The sequence below is a fragment of the Ambystoma mexicanum genome, chromosome 1q (assembly GCF_040938575.1).
Source record: "Ambystoma mexicanum isolate Mex_15411 chromosome 1q, UKY_AmexF1_1, whole genome shotgun sequence".
NCBI lineage: Eukaryota > Metazoa > Chordata > Amphibia > Caudata > Ambystomatidae > Ambystoma > Ambystoma mexicanum.
In genome coordinates, this window is record NC_090922.1 from 828,033,628 (window position 1) to 828,054,186 (window position 20,559).

The following is a 20,559-nucleotide window of genomic DNA, read 5'->3' on the forward strand; positions in this document are numbered from 1 at the left end:
TTACAATTTATTTCAAACTAAGAATAATGAAGTAATAAGAACTACATTTGGGTTCCTAATCAGCAAGGGAACAAATTAGAAATGAATACAAAAGAAACCGCACTAATGTTAACCTATTTCTTATTTAACACACAATGAATAAAGAAACACATAGGTAAGCCCAAAACATGGCGGATCTAGTAGGCACTGAGGTAGGACCGCTGCACGTTGTCATGGGAACGCACGGCAAACATTTCCACAATATGGTGAAGACGCTCGCTCGCGTTCGCACAAGGTATCGAATCGGATGGCAAGGAACCCACTCGAGGTAAGATCTAGTTCTGCAAGACATACGGGGACTTTATATACTCTAAATAAGGTTGCCTGTAATAAGATATACAGAGTAAATGAGTGTTGTGAATATCAAGAAAAATGTGCCGCAACAAGGCAATGTACCGATTCATTGAACACCAGTGTAAAATAGGAATGACATTGCTAATTAGCACATGAATTACGTAATTAAGCAATATGCTCCTAGCGGCGGGGGCATTACCGACCCAGGTAATGCCCCAGGGCCCATAGTTACAGGCCCAGAGCGAAGCGAGGGCCTTAACGAAGGCCCCGGGGCATTACCAGAGTCGGTAATGCCCCTGCCGAGAGAGGCATATAGCTATTAGTACCCCGGCCCGCAAAAACTGCGTGACCGGGGCACTAAAAGCTTTATTTTTTTCCCGAAACGCTGCTCCGTTTCGGGGGGAAAAAAAAAAGACGTCAAAGAAAATGGGCGCCATGGAAAGGGAAAACGGAGTCCGTTTTCCCTTTCCATGGCGGCCATCGGGAGCGGATGCGCTGGAAACAGAAGCGTTTCCAGCGCGTCCGTTCCCGAAAAAAAAGAAGGTAAGTGGGGCTAGGAGGGCGGAAGGTAGGGGAAAAGGGGGGAAAAAAATGGGAAATAAAAACGTACCTGTGCCCCCGGCGGGGGACGATGGAAGTCTCCAGCCGTGTGGAGCCTCGAGGCGGAGATGGCCACGCTCAGTCTTTACACGGCTGGAGGGTTCCATCGTCCCCCGCCGGGGACCAAGGCATAGAAGGTAAGTGGGGTGGGAAGGGCAGGGATGTGGGAGGAGGGAGTGAAGGAAAAAAAAAAAGCCTTACCTCTGTTCCCAGCAGGGGGCAAAGGTAGCCGCTCAGTCTTGGGGAGGCTCGGAGCAGGGATGGCCCTGCTTCGAGCCTCCTCATTGGCTGAGGGGCTGCCACGCCCCCCGCCATGACCAAGGCCGTGGAATCCCGACGGAGGGATTCCCGGCCTGGTAAGGACTCGGCGAGGGCCAATCAAAATGGCTCTATCATTCTGATAGCGCCCTTGCCGGGTACTTATGTGATTTAACCCATGCCATGGGTCTGTCACAATTGTGTACTGTGATATTATAATGTAACATACACCTCTCTCACTCAATCTGTTGTGGTCACCACTCTATTATGTTTCTTTATGTTGAATAACATGTGCAATGTAACATCACTTTAATTGGCCAGAAGTTTGAATATGATTTGAGCTCTAAATAATAGCCCAGATTTAAAAAAGGCGCAAAGATGCCGAAACACGTGTCATCGAAAAGGGCAATAAAAAAATAAAAAATTGAAAGAGAAAAGAAAAAAGACTAAAGCAATTACGAACAGAAATCCTTCCTGGTATTAACTTACTTTTTTGTGGCGCATTTGAATATATGGAAAATGTGGTTTTGACTTTTGCTTGGCGGAGTAGAGGAATCTGTTTTCCGGTTTATTTCCATATCCATGCGACACTGTGAACTACAAATGAACACAAGGTGCTGAGGCATATATGATGGTCTCCCACAAAAGCTCCTCATAACTTTTCAACCGTTTATTAGGATTCCCCAAAAATACAAAAATGTAACTGCATCTACATTTTGTCTTACCAAGACTGGGTAACCTGGAGAATATAGGTGAAAAGAGCATGTAAAAATAAATGTATGCAATGTTCGTTATAGGCAACATGAAATTATATATACGTTATTGTGTTGTTTCTTGCACATTGTTCCTTTTCCTTAACTAAAATTGTTTCTGTAATTGCTGCAATGTTCACTTCCCTTTATTCTTTATTCTGATAAGTCTTTAGTTTTGCCTTTGGTAGCCTATCTTGTTGTCATCCAGGGAACCTCTTCTCTTGCTTCACTGGTTGCCGGAGGGGTAGGAGTCTCTCCTTTGGTAGAGCTTAACGTCATTCAGATGAAGCCTGTTTTTTTATTTGACAGCTGTGGGTGTGACCTACTGAACTAGGTGCGGTCCTTCAAAACGGGGTTTATTCCAAGTGAGCACAAAGCTTTGCGCTAGCACCTGGTCCCCTGGGTAAAAGCTAGGCTGTTTTAACAATTTCCTGGGATCACTGGTCTAGCTGTCTTCCTCAATCTTCGTCGTCTCTTCCCTCCGCTGGTTGATCGGTTGGATAATAAAAGAAACCCTTGCGGTCATATTCGTCAAATCATCATGCATCTCATCACCTAAATCCCTTGCTACACTGTGGGCACCCGTTTCTGTTCTAGTGGGAGGAGCAAGGGTCACTCTCATGCGACATCCAGTCACCAACTCATGTGGAGTCAGGTGGTGATCTGAACCAGGATGATTTCTTAGTACAAACCAAGCAAGGGGCAGGCCATGCATCCACTCCTTTTTTCAGTGTCCTCTTCAATTTGGGTATCCTTTCTTTGAGAAGTCGGTTTAATCTCTCACAGATGCCATTGGTCTGTGGGTGATAAGCAGATGAAAACCTATGTTGTATACCTAATAATAAAAGCACTGTCTGTTCTAATAACTCATTTACAATAAAATGTGGGCCATTGTCAGACCGCAGGACTTCGCACACGCCCCATCTAGGGAACACTTCACGCACGAGGAACTTGACAGCGCATGTAGCGTCGAGGCGTGTGCATGGACCTGCCTCGATTCATCCGGAAAAGGGACAAACTACCACTAACGTGTACCTGTATCCTTTGCATACTTGGAACATATCCATATAATCTATATGTAGATGCTGAAAAGGACCATTAGGCCTTTGGATTGACCCTCTCACTATTCTTAAAGTATGCCCTATGTGCAATAATTCAGTACATAGATGACATTAGTGTGCAGCGAGACAGAAGAAAGATGCAGAGAAGACTCAGCTCGACTCATGGCCATAGTAGCGAAGAACGGATACAAGGTAGACCAAGAGAAATTACAATTTTGTCAGGAAGAGGTCTTATAAATAGGACAGTTAATCCAAGACGGGAGAAAAATGACACCTGAGACCAAAGGCAATTCAAAACACTCCTGAACCAGAGACAGTAAGGGAGCTGAAACAATTCTTAGACCTATGTAATTCTGGTATGGCCTAAGTTTTTGATTACAGTACCTACGTTCAACCGCTTTTAAAAGGACTCGAGGAAGCACAGGTGAGCAAGAATAAAATAATATGGACAGAGGAGGGGTTTGAGGAATTAAAAAGAGAAATTTGCACAGCCTCTGTTTTGGGAATTCCAGATTATAATTACAAATTTGATTTGTTTCACTCTCAAATGGAGAGGTAATGACAGCAGTTCTCGCACAGAAATCGGCTTACTTTAGGACATGGGCACAAACCATTAGCTTATTATAGTGGGATTTTGGACTCTGTAATGAAAGGACATTATCCTTGCGAACAAGCTTTAGCTGTTGCCGCTTTTTCTATTGAAAAAGCTGCAAGTATTACAATGGGGTGCTCAACTTTGTCCAGCACCCCTTATTTGCTGTTCTAGAGAAACCCAAAAGCACATTAACTACACAAAGAGCATCAGGAAATTGTGGCAATTAGTTCGAATCCAGTGATCAAAATTGTTTGATGTAGAATAGTGAATCCAGCGGCATTTCTAGCGGAATTAGTAGGGAAAGGGAATTAATTACATGCTTGCACCACGTATAGTGAGTTCTATGATGATATTCCCCATGTTGGAGTAAATGTCCTTCGAGGGGGCGGGGGTTCTCTTTATTGATGGTTCTTCAAAAATGTATCATGCAACTTGCAAAAGGCATCCTGCGATGGCAGCAGTGTAGTTAAAAAAGGAATGGTGAATTCAAGGTAGTGACCAGTGCAAGACTGCCTTTGCATTGTTCAGCAAAGGCTGCAGAATTAGTGGCGCTTATTGCCGCACTCCAGAGATACAAAGATGATGAAGTGACAGTGTACTCTGACTCTGCCTATGTGACGTCAAACGTACACACAGGATTGTCACGTTGGAAAAGAAGGGATTTCATCCGCGCAAACAGCTCACCTGTGCAACATGCACCGCTATTGGGCACGCTTATTAAAGTATTGAAGCTTCCATTAGCTATTTCAATCGTGAAATGTGCAGCCCGTGCTAAAAGGGCAGATTTGATTTCTCGCGGTAACAAAGTCACAGACGTAGAAGCAAGAAGGGCAGCATATTTCCCAAACATTTCTGATTTTGAGGTAAAAAGTGTTAAACAATTGTCAGGATGGTGCATGGTAATGATGGAAGGGCCTATGGAAAAAATGGGGGTGTTCTTTATCCCCCACTGAGACTTTATGGAGACCAGACAGTACTGAAAAGTCGGTTATGCCTCTAGCACTATTGAAGGTGGTGCTGGAGCAGCTTTACTACCCTGCACACACCACCAGAGAGTCTCGCTGCAACGATTACAGAAGGCTGGTTCACACCAAGTCTATTGGAACATGTGGCAAAGTTTATTGTGAATTGCATTGTATGCCAGAAATTCACAGCAGGGCATACTTTGCTGTGGTGAGAGAGCATGTTTGTGTGGCCAGTAAGGAGAGTGAGTGAGACTTAATGGGAAAGTTGTAGAGTGGCTCTATGAGCAAAGGGACTGGGAGAGCAAAAGTAGGGTGATTGAAAGGGAAGGAGGGATATATGGAAGTGATGAGGGACTAGAGGTTATAATTATTATATTTATTGAGCGAGGGCCTAGCTTCGGGAAGCAACGGAGAGCTTTACAATCATAGAGGGAAGAACACAGTGAGGGAAGCACAGAAAAAGGAAGCATGGAGCAAGCTGGGCTGGACAGGCAATTGACAGAAAGGGATCTACAAGCAACCATGGGAGGAAACAGTGAGGAGCAGATCAACAAGTTTCAGGTAGGGTGGGGAGTGGAAGGTTTGCGGACCTAGGTGTTGGGGATAGGTTAGGAGTAAGGAGTAGAGGTGAGACAATAACCTTGGATGGAGAGGAAATGGCGTGTGGGAGGAAGAGAATTGGGAGACTAGATGGGGAAGGAAGGAACACCAGGGCGATGAGGGTGGGTGAAGGAGAAGAGCAAGTTATAGCTGGCCTTTTGCAAGGCACCAATTCTTGATTCAAAGACCATTACAATTCACCTGGAGGTCCCAGAGGGAGTCCAGATAGAAAAGACTTGCCTTTTTGTCCCTCACCACTCGCCAGTTAATTTGAGATAGTAGGGGTTACTTATCTCTAGTGACCACCCTGGGGAGTAGGGAAGACTTGGATTGAGTGGTGGAATGAAGAGTCGAGAGAGAGTGGGGAGGGTGGACCCCCTTTAAACTGATAATAAAAACCCTTGAACCTTCTTTGAGAGATGTGTTCTTCAGGCCATCTGTGACAATAGCTTCTGTCAGACTTAGCTTTTACCCATAGTGCTCCTTTGATTCATTCATTGTATACCATCTCTTGTTGTATGCTTTGTATTGATGCCACATTAAGAGAACCAGTGATTTATTTTTTCATTTGTAAAGTGCCTAAACCCTAGGGCATCAGGGCGCTGTTGCGAACAAGTTACATGATACAAACAGCTTCCAAAGAGGAGTGTCATACCGCTCATGAGACACCAGCGTGGTAACAGTACAGCTTGGAGCGGTAGTCAATGGTTTTGTCCTAGAAGGACCGCTAGGCAAATAGCCAGGTGTTCAAGGCTTTGCGGAAGGCCCAATAGGAGTCTTCTGCTTTGGGCGTTCCATTGGTTTGCGGCCACCGATGGGAAGCTCACTCCACCTCCTTTGGCTCTTTTCACTTTGGGGAGGACGTGATGATTTACGTGGAGGGACCCCAATGGTCTGCTGGATTTTGATTGTTCGATTTTCTTCGTCAGATATTGTGGGGTAGTGTTGCTCAAGCATCTGTAGGTAATTGACAACGTTTTGAAGATGATCCTTTCCCTAATGGGGAGCCAGTGCACCATTTTTCTGGCTGCTGACATATGGTCTCTTTTGGGAATATTTAGAGCAGCTCAGAGTTATTTGAATAATCTGTAGCTTATTTATGTTCCGGTTGGAGGTCCCAGCAAAGAGGACATTACAATAATCCAGTCTTGCTCCTGTGATTGCTCTTGCAATGGTTGGGCAGCTCTCAGGCGACAGGAATTGTCTCGCTGGATTGACACGTTTAGCTGTGTCAGCTGCCGAGGAGGACACTGCACTCCCTTGTTTGAGCGATAGTGGCATCCAGGTTGACGCACAGTGTTTTTACTAACGTTGATACTGGGATCCGGATTCCATCTATTCTGAAAGCGGTGTACTGGGGCTGAGCTTCTGCAACATGGAGGGAGAGCCTACCAACAAGATCTCCGTCTTGTCGTCATTCAGGCATAAGATGTTTGTAGCCATCCAGGTTTGGATGGTAGCGTACACTTTGTTGAGCCTGAGGGAGTCTTTGCTGTAAGAGCCAGACAGGGAAAGGAGTATTTGGGTGTCATTGCCAAAATTGGTATAGGATATGCCGATGTCCGGTAGCTCGAATAGGCATTTGGTGAATATGTTGTACAATGAAGGGGAGATGCAGGAGCCTTGTGGGACGCCACACAGTATGGGGATAGGCTGGGAACTCGCAGTGTCTGAGAAGACTCTCATGGATCGACCCTCTAGGAAGGATGCGATCCAAGCGGTAGCCTTGTGGGAGAAGTTGGCAGAGGTGGTGTAGTGGTGACAAAGGGTCTCATGGCCTACCAGGTCGAAAGCGGCCGAGAGATCCAGTAGGAGGAGGACGGCAGGGGTATCCTCATCTCTGAATGCATCCAGTTGGATTTTTAGATCCAATAGGGCTGATTCAGTACCGTGACCTGGGCGGAAGCCAGATTGTCGAACCCCTAGGATCTGGTTCGATTCCAGGTAGTGTTTGATCTGGATGTATGCAGCTCTGCCCAGGATCTTGAGCAGGAAGGGAACTGCAGTGATTGAGAGGTAGTTATTAGGCCCCTCTGGGTCCAGAGATGTTTTTTTCAGTAGGGGGAGGACCCAGGATTCATGAAGGCTAGCCAGGACCAAATTGTCAGAGAATGAGGCGTTGATAAATTTGGTGATGAAAGGGACATGGGCTCGGAGCAATCGTTGATAATGGCTGCTGGGCAGATGTCTACTTTGCAGTTGGACAGTTTGAGGTTTCTGAGGATTTTGGTAGTTTCTAATTCTGAGATCTCTGAAGTGGAATGGGGGTACGGTGTGTGATCTAATGATGGGCAGTGAGCTGGATGGGGTGATTAAGGCTTGCTTGTTAGCAATTTTCTGCTCTAGCGTGCGTGTTTTGGTACTCGTGGCATTCTGGATGTTAGTGAACCAAGTTTCATCTTTGTTGATGACGTCCGGGGCAGGTACAGGGTATTTCTAAGTATTTTGAATAATTCTTTTGAGTTGGAGCTCACTTTGGCGATTCTGGAGTTATAAACCTCCAGTTTGGCTGCCGAGATGGCTAGATTGTAAACTTTAGCAATCTTGTTAAATCTTATTTTATGATGATTTTAAGGTTCTTTTTCCAAGTGGCTTCCGCTTGTCTCTTCTGTGAGCGCCAAGCTTGGAGGTCATCCGTGAACCATGGGTTGAGGTGGCATGTTGGTTTGGATTTTCTGGGGAGGAGCAGGGCCACAAGATTTACTGCATTGATCAAGGTGCTGGCATAAATGTCTGCTAGGCTTTGGGGCTCTGAGGCATTAAGGCATTCCAGACTCAGTGGCGATAGGGCGGGTGTAATTGACTCTTTGGAGATTTTGCAGGAGCTGTGGGCTAACGTGGGAGGTAGTGTGAGGGGGGAGAGTGGTGGAAGGTTCCGTGCAGGAAGGGAGAAGCCCAGTATGTGGTTGTCTGACCAGGGACAGGAGTTGTTGGATGTGATAAGGTTATGACTGTTGAGATCGGTGATCCAGTCCAAGGTTCTGCCTTTGCAGTGGATGGGTGAGGCCACACAGTGTTTGAAGCCGAGGTCTGTAAGGGCACTGGCTACTGTGGTGCCTGCTGTGTCTAGGGGATCGTGGAGGCCTAGGTTGATGTCACCCAAAAGGATAACTGTGGATGGCGCACATAACGCAGGAAAAAGGTGATGGTAATATTGATGCAGTTGCGTTCATTTGTTGTCATGATGATGAAATTGTTGTTCTACCCTTTTCTTATGTTGTGTCCTTTAACTTGCTCTTTCACGTATTGTGGAAGCAAATCCTCGGAAGTTCAACCTGGATGTGTCTGAGATCAACAAGAGGAAGGCCTTCATTGGCAGCACCCGGCAGACCGTCAAGGTAAGAGCAGTATAGAGATGTTCTCGATACTGAGCGCAGCTTGCTGAAGATGGAGCAATTTGAAAGTAGTAAGCTAAGGTTCACAAGACTGAAGTGGGAGCTGCTTCCAGCTGCTGAAAACTGTCAAAATGAAGGCAGTAACCTGTGCTGCAGTAAGCCTTTGATTTAGTAGCAAACTGAGAAAAGGGTCTGAGAGGAGGAAAGTGTGCTGAAGTTCTTTGTGCCGAGTGCTGCCTGCGTGCTTTGGTCTGGGCCAAAATGACCTAGAGGTGCATTCAGTTAAGCTAAGAGCTGAATACGGAGTACAGGATTGAAGTTTAATTAATATGCATGTTGTAATGGTGGGAGCAGTATGTTGATGTGTGGGAGGACAAACTAAGAGCTGAATGCTGAAGACTGGGCTAAGTGAAGTGCAATAGCTTGGTATGTTTGGTGGGGTAAGGGGGGCAGGGGTCACACAGTGAGAAATATTTTAGGTTCCTGGGGCCAAGTTGAGTGCAGACTCCTTTTTTTAAATGTGTTTATTTATAATTCAGCACACAGGTGAGCATATACAGTAACGTTTGCTTATAACCTCTCAGAATGCGTAAGACATGATATCCCATTCTCCACCCCCGGTATTCCCAGGTAGGCATTGTTCTCGGCCCTCATTTGGCCTAGTCCGGCAGCAAAAGTTCGCTAGTAGAGTGGAGGGCTCTCGCGATCAAGCGTGGCTTATAGGTCAGGGCTGGTAGTTCTGGTCATAGTCTAGCACTGGTGCCCAAAGGTTTATAAATCGGTGGAGCAGACCCGCTTTTGCTGCCATGACCTTTTTGGCTATTAGAATGTCACAAAGTTTAACCCACCAGAGGGTCATCGGGGGTCCTTCCACGGACTTCCAGGTGCAGGCCACCGTGATTTTGGCTGCCAACAAAATTTGGGATACTAGCATTGCCCTCCTTCCTGTTCTCGGGTAAGAGTCTGGGAGCGGGATCCCTAGGAGGACTTGCTCGGGCGCGAGCGGTATTGCCACTTGGGTTATGTCCTTTATTGTGGCAAGGCATTGGATCCATAACTCCCTGACTTTGGGGCAGGTCCACCCATGTGGAGGTAGGATCCTGGGTGGCCGCAGAGACGCCAGCAATGGGGGTCCAAGGCCTGCTGGAAGTGTTGAAGGCGTAGGGGGGAGGGGTAGTACCAACGCAAAAGCAATTTGTGGGCGCCTTCCCAATTAGCAATACAGCGGGATGCTGTAGCGTTCTAGTCCAGATGTCCACCCATGTGTGGTCCTCTATAGCGTGACCCAGGTCGCCTCCCATTGGGACATATATTTAAGGCTTAGTGTGGAAGGGGTCTTCTTGCAGCAGTTTATAGAGGGCCGAAATCTTTCCCCGGGCTGGCAGGTCATTTATTGTAAGGTCTAGTGGGGTAGGGGGTCATGTTGCAGCCGCTCGGGTCTGGGGGTGGGAGCACCAGTGCCGCAGTTGAGCGTAGGTAAATCTATCTGTCTCCGCTAGCTGGAAAATCGTTTTACAGTGTTCGAAGGTGAGAGGGGTATCCCCTTCGAAGAGCTGCCCCAGCGTTTCAAGGCCTCCTGCTATCTAGTTCCTGAAGTTCGTTGGGTGGGCTCCCGGGGAGAAGGCTAGGTTAAGGAAGATTGGGGAGAATGCACTCAGGTCTCCTGGGGTACCTCCATGTCTGCAGGCCCACTCCCAGGCCTTTATCGATTGTTTCGTAGAAGTCAACACTCCTGGCCAACTCCGGCGTAGTGTGGTGGGGATACACGGAAGGAAGCGAAGGGGGAGAGGAAGGCTGGATTGTTTGATCTCTACCCACTTTGAGCACCCTGTGACGATTCACCATGCTTGAAGGTGATCCAGCTGTGATGCTATTTGGTATTTGCGTTGGTCTGACACCCCTAGTCCTCCTAGTTTCGTGCTGGCCATCATTGTTCTCCGAGGGATCCGCGCCTTCTCTCCCCTCCAGATAAAGTCAATCATTTTCCTTTTGGAGCTGCTGTGGGGTGGGGGGGGGGAGAGGGATTGAGTGCAGACTTTTGAAGTGTACAAGGCCAAGAAATGTAGAACCTCAAGTAGGTTTAACATTTGAAAGGTCAAGGGTAGAGCAGCAGCTTTGGACCCACTGGAAAGCAGGAACATGCTAAATCAAAATTGATGTGGAGCGAAAATAAATACTGTTGTGGCAGAATTTAGAAAATACTTCTTGCGGCCTGTGTCCAATTGTTCCCTTTTGGGAAATGTATTTTCTTTTTTCTGCTTTCCCTCCATAGCCATCTATGACTCTCCCAACCCCCAAACTTTCTGCTTTTGTTTAAAACCTTTCCTGACATTTGAAAATGCATATAGCCTTTCTGCCTTACTTACCATATTGAAGAAAGGGCTCCTGTCTAGTCCCCGATTGGTCCAGGTGGGTATACACTTATCTTATAATAATCAGGGTGAGAGAAAACACACACTTTCATATTTCTACCACTACGCATGCCGAAAATAAATTGTCATTCAGAATGGGTTAAGGGTCAAGAGATTGTTCATCCCCAGGCTAAATATTTATTTTACATTTGGTCTAACTTGAACTATTAAGTGTTATGCTGTGTGTGTGTGGTTAACTGAACTCTTCCGCACCCCATACTCTGATAAGACTATGCTTTTTTGCTAGGTCACACAAGGAGTGAATTCATATCTACTCCCTATGCCATTGCTCTCAATTGGTTCAGTTTCATTTTGCATTTGGTTTCGATGTCTTTTGTTATCGTGTAACAGTTTGGTATCGAACCAGAAACCTAATTATTTGTAGGATACCACTCGCTTACTAAATGCAGAATTACTTAGTTTGCCTTCTTCTGCTGAACATCCATGACCAGGCAAGACAAGGGGTTTGTGTCCATATCGGCGGGTAACTCATTACCTTTGGCAACACTGACCAGTCCCTAGGTTGTCAGTGCAGAGGGACTCTGCCCCCATTCTACCTTTGTGTGTAGTTCTACTAGTTCCAATGGTCACTAGCATTTGCGAGACCGTACAAGACCTTGGCGCCTAGAAACACTTATGTACAAGGGCGTTATAAATGCCATATAATATCATTCTCATTGTGTATCCATGGCATAAGGATGCATTGGTGTTGAGATTGTGTGTTATTGGAGGATGTGTGGAATTCTGCTGTTTGGTGTCAGTGTGCAGGGGCGCGTTATAGATGTCTTCTGTGCATAGCGTAGTTGGTTTGCATGTGGTATGTTTGCAGGAGTGTGGAGGATTTTAGTATGGGTTACTGGGGCGAAAGGGTGCAATCCTCATGGCATCAGGTTAAGTCTCATTCATGCAGGTCGATTGTTAGATAACTGAAACCCAGTGTGCCATGTTCAGCTATGTTTGGCCTCCCTTTGACAAATAGCCATGTTTTCACTGCTTTCTTGAAGGTTATGTGCCGCTCTTTTGCATATTCCCATGGAGAGGGAGTGCCAGAGTTTTGTTGATGCTTGAAAATGCTGATCTGTCATATTTCATTTTCGGATAATTATTGGGTTCGAAGCGATTTGTCCTTGCTAGATCTTGGTTCTCTTTGGTCTGTAGATTGAGATTTTGTCTTGCATTTGGCCTTGTAGGAATTCTACTTCTTGACCTATGAATTGCTCTGTCAAGAATGCAGAGTGTTTTTAAATGGATCCTTTTCTTGAATGATAGCCAGTCTTGTGATCTTAGTGCTTGTGTGATGTGTTCTCTCTTGTTGAGTCTTGAAAGGTGTCTTGCTGCTGCAATCTGGATTTGTTGTTTTTGGTGAGGTAGTCTGGCAGGCCCAGGTATTGGCATAGTTTATTCTTGACCTGACCAGTGAGATAATGGCAAGTGTTTTGTGTGTGGAAGGATAATATCCGTCCGGTAGGTCGTAGGTAGAAGAAGCATGTCTTTACAACTTCGTTAACTTGGGGATGCGGTGTTAACTCTTTGTCAATCACGATTCTGAGATTTGTAACCACTTTGGAGGTTTCTGGTCTGGTTCACATTTCTGTAGGCCATGGTTTGGGCGGTGGATAGAAGAGTTGTTGGGCGTGATCATGATTTCAGTTTTATCTATGTTGAGTTTAAGGTTGTTGTTGCTCATCCCATTTGTGAAAGGCAATGGACAAGGATTTGGTCTATGCACTTGCTGGTAGCGATTTTGTAGATGATCTGGGCGTCATCTGCGTAACTGTAGCATGTGTAAGCATGTGTCGTTTTTTAGTTGTCCCAGGTGGAGAGTAGTGCTGATTCAGTCCCTCTCCTAGGTCCGAAAATCGACTAGTGCCTGGTCTAGAAGATGGTTGGATTTGCCCATATACGTAAGTTTCTAAGAGTTTGGCCAGGTAAGGGATGTTTGATATGGGCCGGTAGTTTTCTGTCCTTCTTGTGGGATCATTTGAGAAAGGTTTAATGTAGGTGGATTCTAAGCTTCTGGGGATGTTTCCTGTTTGCAGTGACTGGTTCATGAGCTTGCAGTGCAGCTGTTCCTTTCTGAGGATCTTCTTTTAGATGTCTGGTGGACAGGGTCTGCTAGGGATCAGGCTTTATATCTTTCTTTCACCAGTCTAGTAAAGCCTTCTGGTGCATTAAGAGACAAAGTGAATTCTTAATATTTTTTCTTATTCACTTCAAAACGTTGGAGCATAGATTAGATGCTCGTCACCCAGACTCGGTTCAGTATTAAGCTGACTCCAAAGCGACAGAGCACCAGTTGCTAGCTGTGTTAAGAGACAAGGGGATGTTGCACAGGGTTAACCAGAACTCTGATGGGGCTTCCTACGAAGCAGAAGGAGAAGAAGTGCAAACTCTGTTGTGATAATTCCAGGTGAACCACTGAACCCTAAGAACAATGGTAAATCCAAGAGACAGGAAAAAAAGTTACATAGATACATAAGGATCAATTAAAAGAATCGTGTGTTAGCCAACTGAACATGTTCATCAATCTATCCTCCCATTTTTGACAAAGATGCAGAACCAACATGAGAAGATCCAGAGGTAGAGCTGGCGGACCCATTGGATATTTTATCTTATATGGGGGACGACTCAATTCTAGGGGGTCAGTATTGGGGAAACTGCTAATGAGGTTGAAAAATTAAGAAACCCTATAGGCCCTATTCCAGTGAGCCCAGGGTCAAATTTGTTAAGTAAAAATATTATATAATCTGCTTAAATCTACACAGCCCTTGCTGGACAATGGGACAAAGTTCACGTTGTCAAATAATGTTCAGTTGTCTAAACCTGTGAGGCCTGAAAGTGTGTCTTCCAAAATGTGTACTGTGTTGGAACACATTTTTGAGGACCAAGGGGGAATTATTTTAAATAGTTAATCTGTTCTGTTTTTATTCGCTATGATCCCGGCTATCTGCTGATATTGATTTAGTTGAATTAATATCCAGAAGGACGGATATGGTAGTGCTGCAACTAAAATCAGAAATTGTTTTTAATTTGATCTTGAGCATGACAGAAGTGCTATTATGTAAAGACGCCGGTGGGGGGTGTCTGGAGAGGCACAGAGGACCCCAGCCAATATTCTCTATTGTGGTAGCAATGGATGAGCAATCGAGGCCTAGCTTCTCAGGCGGTGATGCTGGCTGGTTCTTAAGTACAGTGTAGTCCCCAGGCACCCACAAAGGAATGTCCACACATTGTATTGGTTACAACACAGTCTTTATATAATTAATATTCAAAGGTATATACAATATCACGATAAATCACTTTGTACTCCGAAAATCAGCAATGGTAAATATATACAGTTCTAAAGTGGTACCACTAACGTCATCAGATCTCATTAAAGTGCATACGGTCAGAATGACGCACAGATCAAAATAAAGAGGAAACCAACAGTAGAGAGAGGAAGTAAAGCAAGGTGGTGGAAAAATTGGCAGAATACTGGCCCCGATACCTAGACACAGTTCTGTGTGGAGATCCCCCCCCCCCCACCCCCAACCTGGGCAACCTGTAAAGCAAAGAGGTATCACAAGCCCAGTCCATATATTGTTCCAACTAGACTTTCCAATAGTTCTGCAACCCCAAAGTACCTTGACGTTGTAGCGTTCCTCGTCGGGGAATCGACAGCCCTTCTTGAGTGCCCTCCCTTTCAGGCAGGAGTCACGGGTCGTCGAACATCTGACGGAGAACAGGTCGAGCTACAACATTGAAGTGGCCGCGTCGTTCCTAGCGGTGCTCGTTGACGGGGAAGCGTAAACGTCCTGCAAGGAAGAGGCGTGCGGGGCACCTCGGTGTCAATAGTTCTGGACCGCAAAGAGGTTGAAGAACAGTGACTCAGCAAGGGCGTTGAGTCGTCTGTGTCTCTGTGGTCTTTGGGTGCCGGGAAACCCACCGCAGATGCTCCTTGGCGCATTGGCGGTCAGGCCTTCTGCAGCAGGATACAGCGGCGATGTGGGCGAGAGCGTCCTTGGATCAATGAAGTTCTTAGTTAAACGGGAGCACGGCGGCTCCAGTCGGCGACGGCGGTCGGCGACCGTGGCAGACAACAGTCCGGGCGCTTCTCTTTGGGATTCCGCAGCGGTCCCTGTCTCGGGTCGGCAGCCTGTCGAAGGTCTGCCTACCAGAGAGCTTTGGCAAAGATCTGCTTGTGCACGATGGTCCCTCGTAGCTCGGGAAGAGGGCGCCTTACCAGGTCCTCTCTGAGTCAGTCCTTGGAGACACAGCAGCTTTCAGATTGTGAAGGAGAGCAACAGCAATTCTTCTCGTCCAGCAGGGCTTCAAGGTCAAGCTTCAGTTACTCCAGTTACTCGTCATAGTGGACTTCAGCTCCTGAACACGATTCCTAGCAGTGAGAGGTCCCCAGATATACTGTTGATCTCCCATTCATTCTGTTGGGTCATACTCATACATCCAATCACGACTAAGGGCATTCATGCAGGCAGGCAGGCAGCCAATCAGGCACACGGTGTATTCAGGCCATTCACGTCTCTCCAGACACTCGCAACAAGTTATGTGTATTGGGACAAGTACCGAGCCATTCAACACTTCATACTGCATTCATACCGGTTTCGGGCAGGGCTGTCTCAGCCATTGTGTCAACCACCAGATACTAGACACCCACAACATAGAATGCGTATTCGTCACACACTCCATTCACTCAGGTCCCACCCACAGGCGTACCCACAACATACGGTCTTTGGGAAGGCTCCAGCCAGTCTGGTCAGCACTTCCCCACACTACCATATATGGAACTTCCACCCAACAGCCAGTCAGGGGGAAGGGACAGAGTCGGGGCTTCCCGGGACTTCGAGAAGATCAAGGTAACAGGCGATGGAAGGCAAGAGGCCATGGGGGGCCATTTTGTCTCCATCAGGAATCTACCGATTCCAATGACAGGGCCTGGGCATCCCAAAATGTAGGACGCCCAGGGCACCAGTCATTTCAGCACAGAGCTGCCACCAGCCCGTACCCTGCTCTGTGGGCCACCCATAGTGCCCAAAAACATACACTAGGGGCACAGGGTTGCACCCCTGCCCAAGGGTGCCATAAGGGTATCCCATGGGTCTGTTCACCAAACCAAGAGAGAGAGCTGCACCGCCAGGAGTCCCACACGAACTCCTGCGCAGAAAACCCAACAGAACACAATAAAAAGCAGTAAAGGACAAGGATACAGAGGCCCTGTCCCTCCGATACATTTCCCACATCACATATTATCTTTGGGAATAGATGCATCTGCGTATCATGCAAATGTTCAAAAGGTGGAGGAGTTGAAACCTATGGTTGTGAGAGGTCGAGGAGGGCAATCTGCAGAAAATCTGGTTCGCAAACTAAGGTGTCATGTAGATAAGGGTGGAAAGTATTCCAGTATTCATCAGCAAAAGAGAGACAAGATTAGAATTGGCTGTCGGAAGTGTTTGCCAAGCACGACAGGAAAGCTACTTGATGATTTGAACCTTTGACTTTAATTTCCTTAGCTAGAACTCCTGTGACTTTAACAGCTTTGTCACTGGCCTCACGTTTCCAAATGTAGCATGTATAATATATTCATTTTACAAGTATGGCTATCTGCAAAACCTCTTTTAGATTGTTACGCTATCAACCTAAAGGCAGTGAAAAAAGGTCTGAAAGGCCATTCGTATGGGGGCCTTGTCATCGCATATAGAATCAATGAGGTTTTTGTGTGGAGGAATGGGCAGTCGATTGCGAGGCCATTTTGGCAGTGAGTATGAAATGGGAGGCATATTGCATTCTATTGATGAATATATATATATTGGAATCCCTTGAGAGTCTTTGAAGAGGCAGCATCAGCCTTGAAGTATCTACTCCTTAGATTGTACAAGGAAACTTCCTTAGACCAAATATTGATAGCAGGTGACTTAAATTGTCTGTGTTTTGATATGAATGTCCCCTATACTCCTGCAAGTAGTGAGGCAGTGGGGAAAGGAAAGCTACAAGAATTACATGGAGAGAAAGATGGAGTTCTGGGGTTTCCATATGTTGAATGGGCAGGTTAAGGAGGACATTCCACCAAAACAGACCTGGAGGAACGGCGACCAGAGATAGTTCATAGATTATATTTTCACTTCCGATGGTCTCACCATGTTGGTTGAGTCCTTAGATGTGTTAGAAACTGTAAAGAGCTATCGCTCTTACTTGAAACTAAATATACGTATTAAGTTGCCTCTATCTCTGGTAGTCCCAAGCCTTATAAATCTGGATATAAATCAGCAGGGTAATGACCAGTGGTGTCAAGAGATGAACTGAAGCTCTGTATAGAGAATTTCAGAGATTCTGTAGATGGTTGTGACACTAGTTTGGTCTCCGATTTAGAGAGAGATTATTTCATTATGAACCAGTTTTTGTACACACCAGGAAATAAGGTTGTGTCAGCCCCTAAAGGCTTTATTCTAAATAAGCATTACTTTTATAATGAAGTAATGCTGTGGAAAAAATACTGCAGCATGAGATTAGGAATCGTAGAAAAGAACATTACCGTGTCTAGGGTTCCGCGTAATCAGAAAAGAAGGTGCCTACAACATAGGTACAAACATTGGATTAAAGCGCATAAGGCACATATGTTTATTTCTGATGGCCAAACAATGCCATTGATGATCCTGAACACCAGTAACTCCAAATCGTTCTAGGAATTTATCAATTCTAATGATGTGTTTCAGAAAAGAACGCAGGCAGATCTTATTTCAGAGGAATCCTGGACTGAATTCTTTGAGGGAAAGTATGGTTCAGTACCATCAACAAAACTCACTTTTAATGTAGATGAGTTATAAAACTGGGATAGAATTGCGGCCATAGATGATATTGAAGGTGAATTGTTATGCAATCCCTCTAGAACTAGTGGCCCTGATGGGCTGGCCAATTGTATGCTTAAAGGAGACCCTTTATTATGGCATACCCTGTAGCATCCACTATTTGGATGAAGGGTGGAACAGTGAAGGGTGAAGACCAACCTTTTAACCTATGACCCTTTGCTTTTGCCTTTCTCTCTGTTTCACCTAAGAGTAACACAAGCTTCCTAATGACTGTACTGTCTCTCCACACTGTGCTACTCGCCTATAATGCATTCACTCCTGCTGCTCCTACTCTCCTTTCCCTATGCTTTCTCCAATCATGCCACAACTTCCACCTTTCTAAACCTATATAAAACTCACAACTCACACTGCTCTCTCTCTTCCACCTCCTTCCAACAAGCTAGCCATGCCTCCTCTAACATCTATCCACCTCGCTTCTCTTCCTGTGAGACTCAACTTCTCTACTCTTAACTCATCAACTGAACATTGCACTCTGGAATGCTCAGTCTGTATGCAACACAACTTCTTGCTATCACTAAAACCTAGATTTTTCCATCTGACACTGCCAATTTGGCAGCCCTGCACAACTCCAAACTATCCTTCATTTACTCTCCTCGACTGACTGGCAGAGGTGGAGGCGACACCTGCTCTGTTCCCACCTCAATGCCTCACAAATCTCCAATGCTACGTCTCCTCCTGCCTCTTTTGAATTCATCATCTCTACTTTTGCTCTGCCTCATTCTCTTCACATCATCTCCATCTATCGCCCTCATGGCCCCACTGGGCCATTCTGCGATGATCTTGGGCCACTCCTTTATTCACTTTCCACTAAACATCACCTCATTCTCTTAGGTGACTTTAACCATCATTCTTCAATCACTTCTCTGAAATCTGAACTTCAGTCTTTTCTTAGTGACCACCCTGTCCTCTCTATCCATAACCTACCTACCCACACATCGGGCAACTCTTTGAGTTTCTTCATCTCCTCCTCTCAGCCACTAATACTACTATCACAACATCCATATCTTATTGCCAGTTGTTTCCACCACCATCTTCTTTCCACCCTCTGACCTTTCCTCTCCATTTGCTTCACCTATTACTAAAAGGAAATGTAAACTTTCTGCCATTCACCCCTTTTTCACTGACCTACAGTGGACATTTGTAAGTGCAGGTAGGTGGTATGGCCAGTAAGTGCAGGTAGGTGGTACGGCCAGCCAGGGGTGGTGTTAGTTCTGGAAAAGACCTGGGCCTATGCTAATGTCGGGACTGTAAGTAGTTAGCTAGCCTTTTGAGTGTAGCCCATGAGCTTCTATCCGGGGCCACATTCAAAAGACCTGGGCTATAGCCCCCGAAGTGCCCCACCACCCCTTAGCAAGGCCTCTGCGGCCAGCTATGCTCTGGTTGCGACCATGATGGGTGAAGTGCTAGAGTGGAGGCAGAGTAGGTGAGCGACAGAGGCTGATTGGAGGCGAGGGGAAAAATATTAGCAGGCAGATGAGGTAAGTTAAGAGGGTAACTCGAGGCGAGGAGGCAGGCTTTTAGTTTGGTTTTGAACAAATCTGTGCGGACTGTTTCTCGGATATCCAGGGGAATGGAAGTCCATGCAAGTAAAAGAGAAGAGTGAGAGAGCGGAAGCAAGAGGAAGCACAAGGAGGGCGAGGAGCCACAAGCGTAGTCGATGAGGCAGAGCAGAGATTACGAGCAGGCTAATCCCGCTCACCACTACACTTCAGCATCTACATGGCTCCTTTCATGAAACTCAAAATGACACTGGCTTACACATGCTACAACTAGGTACATGCCACTCTCTACAAAATCACCACCAGCGTGATCACTAAGAAAAGACTTAAGTTCAGACTTCCAGAGCAGGTTCGTATTGGGTCTGACTTCCGCCTGTTTGACCTCTGTCTCAAGTAGGTAAAAAAAAATATTTCGTACAAACAGTGTTTCTGAAGATCAGTGGTTACAGCACTTCAGAGAACTATATAAAATTGGAGAAGAGAATGAGATTCTTAAATAACAAACGACCTGCTCCACCTGGCAAAGCCAAATGCGGTCGAAGACATTTAAGACTTCATCAAGAAATCAAGCGGCTCCCGAGCGCCGGGCCCGGATGGGTTAAGTAATGCCACCCTTAAAGCCAACCCGAGCAGCTGGGCCACAATACTACATACCATATTCAATAATGTCATCAAGAACAAATCGATTCCGGAATCATGGCGAACATCGGTGGTCATACCTATTTTCAAAAGTGAGGATCGCACAGCACCTCGCAATTATAGGCCAATCTCACTTATAGATGTAATGGGGAAAATATTTTCTTGCTTCATTCTTCGAGATTTTAGTACATGGACTAAGAAAGAAAGAAAACAAGATCCATATCAGACGGGATTTGTGGCTGGTATAGGGACATTTGTCAATCTCATGTCACTGCATGCCATCAAACATGAACATCACAGAACAAATCAACCACTCTATATGGCCTACATTGACCTACAAGCAGCATTTGACTCCATTTTACGAGAACTGCTAATCAAAAAGCTTCAAAAAGCAGATTGCCCAGAGACCATCTTGGACATTATCCACAAACTACACTCTGATACTACAATGCAGGTTAGATTAAATATAGAAGGTATGCTTTCGGTTCCACTCAAGTCACCAGAGGCAAGGTTATATCCTTGCCTCAGCCTTAATTAATTTTTTCTTACATGACATGCCTGAGATATTCACTGAGGTAATCACTGATGCTCCGAGATTGGGTCAGGAGAAAGTGACGACGTTAATGTACGCGGACGATTTGATCATAATCT

General features: G+C 45.8%; 1 protein-coding gene across 3 annotated transcripts in view; it reads left to right on the forward strand.

Annotated features, from left to right (window-relative positions):
• Positions 1-20,559, forward strand: part of STX6 (syntaxin 6) — a 503,047-nt gene that overhangs the window by 60,110 nt on the left and 422,378 nt on the right. For all 3 annotated transcript variants that reach the window (XM_069641445.1, XM_069641444.1, XM_069641443.1), the window contains exon 3: positions 8,408-8,502. In XM_069641445.1, coding sequence (XP_069497546.1) covers positions 8,408-8,502 — 95 coding nt within the window. The remainder of the gene's footprint in view (positions 1-8,407; positions 8,503-20,559) is intronic.